At 44.8% G+C, this 9,273-nt stretch overlaps 1 protein-coding gene across 1 annotated transcript; it reads left to right on the top strand.

Annotated features, from left to right (window-relative positions):
- Positions 1-208: 208 nt before the first annotated feature.
- PKDREJ (polycystin family receptor for egg jelly) lies at positions 209-8,158 on the top strand. Its single transcript, XM_010169221.1, has 2 exons — positions 209-5,674; positions 5,831-8,158. Exons 1-2 carry the CDS (start codon positions 209-211, stop codon positions 8,156-8,158), a joined length of 7,794 nt encoding a protein of 2,597 aa, XP_010167523.1.
- The last annotated feature ends 1,115 nt before the right edge of the window (positions 8,159-9,273 follow it).

Raw genomic sequence — 9,273 nt, 5'->3', positions numbered from 1 at the left:
TAGATGATCTCCAGAGGTCCCTTCCAGCCCCGACCGTTCTGTCATTCTGTGGTTCTAGGATTCCATTCGATCGTTCCCAGGTGTTCCAGAGAGCAGGCTCTGGTCTCCTTGGAGACCTTCTCCAGCAGTTGGGACTCCCTAGCTGTCATCCTCCGACAGAGTGCACTCGGACAGCTGTCCTCCCTCCTCTCCTTCACCTCATACCGCAATGTCAGTGCCTCATCTCCTCCTCCTCCTCCAGCTGCTCAGCTGCTGCCTCTCCACGGCTTCCTCTCCCCGCCTCCAGCCGCCACCACTGCTGGTCACCTGCTGGGGCCCTCAGGTCTCTCAGCGGCAGGACCACGAGCACTGGGTCTCATGCCTGTGGAACAGCACCATGTACCTGCGTTACCAGCCTGCCCCGGGAGCAAGACTAGAGGTAGAGAGGAAAGAGGAGCGGCCACCACCCCCACCACGCTGCTTCTGGTACCTGAACTCAGCCTGGGTGAAGAACACCTCACGCTGGTCAGGCCAAGTCATGCTGCAGACAAGTCTCCTACGAGAAAGTGCTCCTCCACCCATGGCCTCCAGCCTCCTTACAGTGCAATGTTCATCTGCTTCATGCGCTGCACCCGAGTGCTTTCACCAAAACGTGAGTATCAAGATGTCTGGGCAGGATTTACGGCTGTTTGTGCTTTGGCCGCAGACACACCTGATCCAAGTGTGGCAGCCAGTAGAGCTGGGCTGGTGTGCACGCCTCAAGAGTGCCAACTGGCAGTACCGCTTCAGCAGCCAGGGAGGCAGCCCCTCTACCCTTCTCCTTCCCAGCAGTGAGCACCAAGACACGCCACCACCTGCTGTCTACCCAACAGCAGAGTTGCAACAGACCTGTGCCACCTACTACAGCTACCGCTTGACTGTGCGTTACAGGCACCATGGCCTCCACATTGTTTCAGTCAGCATTGAGCAGATGCCTCAGATAAGCCTCAGCCTCTCTCTCAATGTGGAGCCTAACTTGCTGCACGTCCTCAGTGTTGGCTCCAAGCTCCTCAGTGTTCCTCAACAGCCCCTCAGCCTCTCCTGGAGGCTTCAGCCCCTTATGCCGAGGACACTGGCCTACAGACTGGTCGACACGCAGGCTATAGGAGGTTGGCTCCATTCCTACAGTTCCTTTACTCTGCCGAGCGACTTCTGCGCTGTTCCTACGCCTCACAGGCCAGGTGAGGTGGTGGTGGCCAGCATTTATTTTCATGTTGATGGAAAGACATTCAAGGAATTGATGGGAGAACTACATCTAGTCAATGGTACCCTGAGCCTAACTGCAGGCACAGAAACTCCCATTCATGTCAACCTTTACCCTGGGAAGACCAACAGGAGCACTTACATTTTCAGTCACAACCATGGAACGTTTTACACAAGCAAAGAAAACAGCCCTATTTCCACAGATGGCCCTAATATACGCACAGTGTTCTACCAACACAGGGAGCTCTCCTACTTAGTCTCCGTAGAGTTTGTGGCCTTCCAATGGTACAAGTTCAACATGTACCTTTATATGAATCAGAAGAGGGCTTTGTTTAGGTCTCCGGCAGAAAGAGACCTTGAAGTCCACGTTTTCAGTAGCGACCGTCCTTTTCTGCAGAGCTTTACTTATTTAGTGTGGTTTATCCCTGCACAACATCCGATGCTACAGTGTGAGTGGACCTTCCATCTGCAGCTTTTTGGAACACATAAAGACCACCTTCTCCAGAATAGCACATACACATACAACGATCACCTAAGAAATGCCACACGTTTTGTGCGTCGCTCTGCTTTACCCTTTGATCCAGAGAAATACACGGGATTTGTAGCAAAAGTGAACTGTGCCAGAAGTGAACTTATACCGGCTCTTTTAGGAGTCAGAGTCAACAACTATGCTGCAAAAACCATAGAAGCACCAGTGTCTTGCCAGAAACAAGCCTGTTACATAGACAGCGTGCATATTCAGAGACCTGTTCTTCACACCTCTGTCCTGCGCCACAAAAGGGGGACATCTTTTTATCTCTTTGTCAGACTGCTAGTAGACTGCAGTGTTGGTATATCTATCAAGCCCTTGTGGCGAATCTATCCTGTCCAGGACACAACAACTGATCCGGACTGGGAAAAGCCAATCAACTCTTCTATGATGTATGGTGTAGACATGATACGCTTAACTGTGCCCAGCTATACTTTAGATTACGGGTTGTACCTGTTCTATTTCACTGTAGAGATAACCCCGATTAGGACCACAACAGTTCTCAGAGGCTCAGATAAAGTTTACATTCAGATTGAGAGGGCTGATCTAGTGGCAAATATTGCAGGAGGCACATTCCGCACAGTGGGATTTTCGGATAATTGGACTCTTGACGGCTCTGCATCCTACGATCCCGATTCACGGGAAGGACTAAAGGGAATCACATTTACTTGGTACTGCACTAAAGAGGTGTCAGACTATAAAACGATGAAATTCAGCTTGAGAAAGAGATGCCACCCGGCCCAAAGAAATCTGAAATGGTTAACATCCTCAGGTCCAGTTCAAGCAATGCCACCAGAATCCCTCCCAGGAAACACCATATACTACTTTCGTCTAGTAATTCAGAAGGATAGAAGGAGTAGTTATGCTGACCAAACTGTAAATGTGCAGCCTGGCCACCCACCCCGTCTGGACATCAAGTGCCTTGAAAACTGCGGTACCACTCTAATTCCAACAGAGAGATTTAGCTTGTCTGGAAAATGCCTAAACTGTAGAACAAATCGCCGGACAAAATACTACTGGTCCCTTTATTTGGAAAATTCTACAGAAATTAAATTTGACTGGTCTTCCAGAACCTCAACGGGGAGGTCTAGGGCTTACCTATCCATAAATGCTCTGACTTTTACAAAGACTGCACATCGATCCTACATTCTTCTGTTAAAAGTAACTACCTGGGATGGTAGGTCCTCAATCAACAAACATGCATTTAAGGTAAATTCTCCTCCCAGGGCTGGCAAGTGTAACATCAACCCACACTGGGGCACAGCCTTTCTGACAAAATTTGTTGTTCAGTGCAGTGGATTTTCTGATAGCAATTTACCTCTGACATATAAAGTGATAGTAGCTTCTGATGTACCCAAAACTACCAAAATAACTTCTGTGGAGGAAAATACATTTGGCACAATTATGTACTTTGGTTATCAGCCTAAAACTCCTCCATCTTTTCTCCCAGTTGGAGTGCCCTCTCAGAAGTACACCTTGACACTTTACGTTCAAGTCTACAATTCCCTTGGGGTGTTTACCCAAGTGAGTTTATACGTCCGCGTACAGAACCCAGTTAACAGTCGACCACTAGCTGTTGTGTTTCATGAACTGATGGCCTCAGTGAGCGGCTTAAGCGCACCGATGACATCTTATCTCCAGACTGGAGATTATTTTAGCGCGGGTTATTTGACCTATCTGGCAGCCTCCGTCTTAAAATATATTAGAGCCACACCAGCTTTCCAGCTCTCTAAGGCTGAGTTTCGGGAAAGCCTGATTAAAACAGCCCTGAATATTTCAGTTGACAGTACAATGGAAATCAACCAAGTAGTTGCTTCTCTCTCTGAACTCACAGAGGAAGCTGATGAAGTGAACCTTAGATCACAAGACCTTGCCATTAAGAAACTGACAGAAGTAACAGAAATGTTGAAAATACAGAGGAATGAGACCCACTGGTCTGAGGATGCAGAAATTCAGAGTAGTGGCATACTAAGATGCTTGTCCAACATCCTGAGAGCTGCTCTTCTGCATCGCAAGAATGTCAATGTAGGGGGAGTTAAACAAGTCTTCTCCATCATGGAAAATGTAACGGAAATAGTTTTCCAGGGCAAAGTCCCTGGAGAAAAAGACACTGTAATGGAAACAAAACACTGGAATATCACCCTGAAGAAAGATGAAACCTGGAACGTTGCAAAAGCTTTCTCTAACAGAACCACCTGCAGGAATTGCTTTTATCCAGTACTAAAAAAGGGAAATGACTCAGGATTGCCCCATGATGCTGTGATTTCCACTGCCCTTTTTGAGTTTGATGAGAACCCCTTCCCTTGGTTAGGTTACACGTCAGAAATTGCAACAATGATCTTGGGGTTCAAAATGGCAGAAATGAAGGCTAATGGGGATCTCCTAGGGATCATGCCAGAAGGAGCAGAAATTACTGTTGCTAGGAAAGACAAGGAATCTTCAACTTTTCAATTAGCAATGGGACCCAGTAAAACACAAGCTTACACAACTGGAGGATTTCGCTTTGAAGTCAACAGAAATACCAAAAGCATATACATCCAGATCCTGCCAAAATTAACACTTACTTTCGAGGTGCTAGTATTTACAGGTGACAATGTCAGTCATGCTCATCCCATAGCCTCGTTTACTGCTTTTCACAACATGTCAACGGTTACAAGAAAAAATGATACAGCTAGCGCTGACTGTAACATTAAGGCTCCCTATATTATCTGTCTCCCAGAGTCACTGCTGACAGCTGCAGCTGAAGGAAGCAGTACAGACACTTACAACATCTCCATTATCTTGCTGACACCCTACATCATTAGGTATCAAACCCAGAGACTGGTGAGAATACGCATTTTTAGTGATAAGTGCTTATTTCTGGATGGGTTTCGAAGTCTATGGAGAGAAGACACATGCAAGCTTGGCTCCTTGACCGACTGGCAAAGGGTACACTGTGTCTGTGATACGAAGCCGAGTCAGGAAAGTCTGCCAGTCCCCACTGCATCAACTGGACCCACATTCAACATCAGGTTCCTGGCAGCCAAGGTAATAGTTAGCCCCAACACAGTAGATCTGGGAAAATCCCTGATAGAAGACATACCTAAAAACCCAGTGACCCTCTTAACAGTGCTCTCTATTTTTGTTGTCTACTTTCTTTTGTCCATCTGGGCCATCAGAAAAGACAGAGCTGACAAGGACAGCAAAGGCAAGATTATAGTTCTGCCAGACAATGACCCCTTTGATAAAGTGAGCTTTTTGGTCACTTTATACACAGGCAGCCGTTGGGGAGCTGGAACCAAAGCAGATGTCTTTATTCAGCTCATCGGCCAGAATGGCAAAAGTGATGTCCACTGTTTACGGCACCCACAATTTCTGTCTTTCCGACAAGGAAGCACTGACTGCTTTCTGTTAACTACTAAGGAAGACTTGGGAGACATTTGTTCCTTCAGGGTCTGGCACAATAACAAGGGCCCATCTCCAAGCTGGTTCTTAAGCAGAGCCAAAGCTGAGAATATGTCCACCAGGAAGACCTGGTTCTTTATGTGCAGGAAATGGCTTTCTCTTGACAAGGGCGACTGCTCACTAGAAAGGACATTTTCTGTCACAAACCCCAAGACACCTCTGCCAAGGATCGACTATTTTTTCATTAATCTTGCCAACAGCCTGACAGAGGGCCATCTGTGGCTCTCAATTTTTGCTCACGTTCTCACTGGCACTTTCAGCAGGATGCAAAGATTGTCTTCTTGTTTAGCAATATTATTACTAAACTTGTTTGTTAACATTATGTTCTTTAATACTGACAAGAATGAAGACTTTTCAATACACTTGAGGTATTTGAGATCAATAACAGTAGGAATTGAATGTGCTTTGATTACCATACCTGTGGAAATGCTTATAATTGCATTATTTAAGTATCCCCAGAAAGAACCTTCTCCTCATGATGTGGCTCAGGCGGACCTAAAGTCCAGTTCACCCTTCCTGTCTCGAAATCTTATGAACTGGAAGGAACGTTTGCAAAAACTTTACCGTTCAGGAACTTCAGCACAATTGAGGAATATTAGTCCCTTGGAGAACCTTCCTGGTCCCAGCAAGGCACAGAGTCCACCACTTTCCAGAAAGACAAGAAGCAAGGGAGCTCCCCAATACTGGAGTAGTTATACAGTTTCTGAAAGAGATGCAAATGTAATTGGAACAGAGGAGCAGCCAATAACCGCAAATTCCCCTCCAATGGATAAGGCCGGCCAGGGAAGGACACTATCAAATTCCAATTTTAGTAACAATTACACAGAAGAAGGGGGAAACTTTCAGAAAGAAAAGAAACCACTAAGCATTACTTCCATGCCCTTTCACAAGACAGCACAATCAATTTGTTGTTGGTGGTGTATCTATTTCTCGTGGGCACTAGTTATATCTGTAGCTGGGCTATCATCATTTTTCATTGTGCTATACGGTTTGTCTTATGGCTACGAGGCTTCACTGGAGTGGCTTTTAGCATCTGCAACCTCCTTTATTGAGAATGTGTTTTTCCTTTCAATTCTAAAAATCAGCTTTTTCTCAGCTATGAGTACAATTCGTCCAAAATACTGTGAAAACATCACATGGTTAACTCATGAAAACTATTCTGAAATTAAGTTGGCTAAAGAAACAATGAGTGCTGATGAGATGAGAGAAATGCACTTGAAACTTGCTGAAGTCAGAGGCACCAAGCAGTATCAGCCTTTAGAAGCTGATGAAATTGCAAGCATGCTGAAAAAGGCAAAAATTAAAGTCAAGGCATTTATGTTCACAAAAGGTTTCATCAGTCACCTTGTCTTTTTAACACTGCTATTAAATTTTGCTTATTCCACTGAGAACGCCAACAGTTTTCACTACAATCGATTCATACATAACCAATTCTCTCCACGACTCTCCAGCGTAGACAAGCTAGAACATATCTACGTGTGGGTGAAAGACTTGTTCTTGCCTTTGATCCACAATGACATCCAGCCAACCTTTCTCACCGAGAGCTGGTCCAAAATCATTGGTTTGCCTAGGATGAGGCAAGTGCGGGCTAAAGGTACAGAGAAAAAATGTTTCCATCCTCACAGCTTTGTAAATAATTTTGTGATCAGTAAAAGCCACTGTCTTCACAAATACGGCAGCGATGTCCCCGAGAAAGGTGACTACGCTGGCACTTGGACAAAGGTTGCCGACCAGTCTGCTTCTAAGGATGCCAGCAGTTATGGTGGGTTCACTTACCAGCGGAACAGGACTCCGTGGATGTATTATTCGTATGGGGATTTACACACATATGGACCAGGAGGATACACATTTTACTTTTTCCCTGAAGAAGGAAGATCTAATTCAACGACAAGGCTGGATGCTCTACAACAGAGCAACTGGCTCGATGAAAAGACATGGGCTGTGATCATTGAACTAACGACGTTTAATTCGGACACAAGTCTCTTTTGCACCATCTCAGTCATATTTGAAATGTCTCATTTTGGGATCGTAAAACCAAGCTTGTCAGTACATTCTTTTGCGCTCCCCATTTTTCATCAGCAAACTAGAGCTCAAATGTTTGTGTTTGTACTTGTTCTTGCCTTTCTGCTCATTTACATTGCAGATGAGCTTCACACCATAAGCCAAGAAAAAAAAGATTATATAAAAAAAATTTCCAACATTATAAACTTTGGCTTAAAATCAGCACTCCTCCATTTTGTTTTTTTAAAGGTTGTAATGTTTAAGATGGGAGCAGATATAGTGAAGTTTTACTTACTTCACACAAATGATTTCATTCATTTTCATGCAGTTTCTCATTTAGATCAGATTTTAAGGATTACTATGGGCTTTTTAACATTTCTTGCAGTTTTGAAAACTCTAAAATACTCTCAATTCTTTTATGACGTGCGCCTGGCACAAAGATCGATCTTGGCAGCCCTTCCCAGAATCTCCTCAATGGCCCTCATGATGCTGATTTACTTCTTTGTATTTATGACTTTTGGCTACCTTGTATTTGGGCAGCATGAATGGAATTACAACAACATGATTCACTCAGCTCAGACCGTATTCTCTTACTGCGTCTCAGCTTTCAGAGATACTGCATTTTCATCCAACAGGTTTCTGGGTGGTCTTTTGCTGGCCTCTTTCATGTTGGTGATGGTCTGTGTCCTGATCAATCTCTTCCAAGCTGTTATTATATCTGCCTACAGAGATATGAAACAACCCGTATATGAAGAACCATCTGATGAAGCTCAAGTGGCTACTTTTGTACTGCAAAGGCTCAGAAAGGTATTTTACTTTCTGATCTGTAAAACATTCAAAATCAGTAAGCCTGACCCTTTTCACACTGTGCTCTATGGGCAGCCTGAGAGAAGACATCAGCGACATTTAGGAGTCAAGAACAGAAAAATACATGGCAAAAAACCGGTTTATCTTGTCATATGAGCAAGGAAAGAGTTTGTGTTCAAGACCACCTTTACTCTGTAACACTTGCATTTCAAATAAATGATCATAAGTACATTATTTACTTTTAAGAATGTTTTAACAATTCAACCCCTTACTAGCAATTGTGTTCAGATTTTCTCCAGACTATTTTGCACCAATTTCAGTGGTACTTGGCTTTCATGGTGTGGTGGGTTGATGCCGGCTGGCTGCTCACTCACTCCCAGCAGGAAGGGGAAAGAATTAAAGGGAAAAAGAGAAATACACTTGTGGGTGCTGATAAGGACAGTCTAAGAAGTGAAGGGGGGAAAAAAACCCAAAAGCACAAGTGATGCAAAAGCAGTGACCCACTGCCTGCAGACTGATGCCCAGCCAATCTCTAAGTAAAAATTACTATCAAAAAACTTCCCTCACTCTTTTCTTGCTAAGCATGGCCTTATATCTCATGGCATTACTAACTCCACGCCAGCCAGAGCTGGCTCACATGGGAACTGGTGCCCATTTCACAGAGGCGATGCATAAGGAGCTGGCTCAGGAGTCTGAGCAGACTCTTGCCTCTGGCTGAGCACATGCTAATATAAGGGCAAAAATGGCCCGAGATCTGGAAACACGAATAAATTCTTCCTACTCAGAGCATAAGGAATAAAAAAAAAGGCAGGAGGAGTTAGCAGGCTGCAACCCAGCAATTAAAAATAAACCTTCCCAACACTGCATCGCATTGGGACGCAGAAGACTTTGCTACAGCGTCCCTTTGACAGCCGTTAACCGAGGACTATAAAACCCCGTCAGGCAGCCAGTGGGGTGGGTGTGTGTGTGTGTGTGTGTGTGAGGGGACTCCTGTACTGCAAAACTGTTCCTGCACACTGGTCACTGTGGGAGGTCACTCCTGGGAGGGAACTGTCCCAGCCAACTGGGAAGGCTGGTCACCTCGGTCAAAACCTCTATTTCTTATTCAGAAAGCTGGGGGCATCCTCCAGGCAGTTCACTTGGTATACAAGCAGATCACAGAGTATATGTGTGTGCGTGCATATTTATTATTATTATTATTATTTTTAAATCTGTCATGCTCTTCTCCATGTGACGAGTTGATGGGGAGCGTTACTAACGGCTGATGGGAC

This window comes from Antrostomus carolinensis, unplaced genomic scaffold, assembly GCF_000700745.2.
Source record: "Antrostomus carolinensis isolate BGI_N321 unplaced genomic scaffold, ASM70074v2 scaffold51745, whole genome shotgun sequence".
In the NCBI taxonomy this organism is placed as follows: domain Eukaryota; kingdom Metazoa; phylum Chordata; class Aves; order Caprimulgiformes; family Caprimulgidae; genus Antrostomus; species Antrostomus carolinensis.
This window is presented reverse-complemented; position numbering and strand designations above follow the sequence as displayed.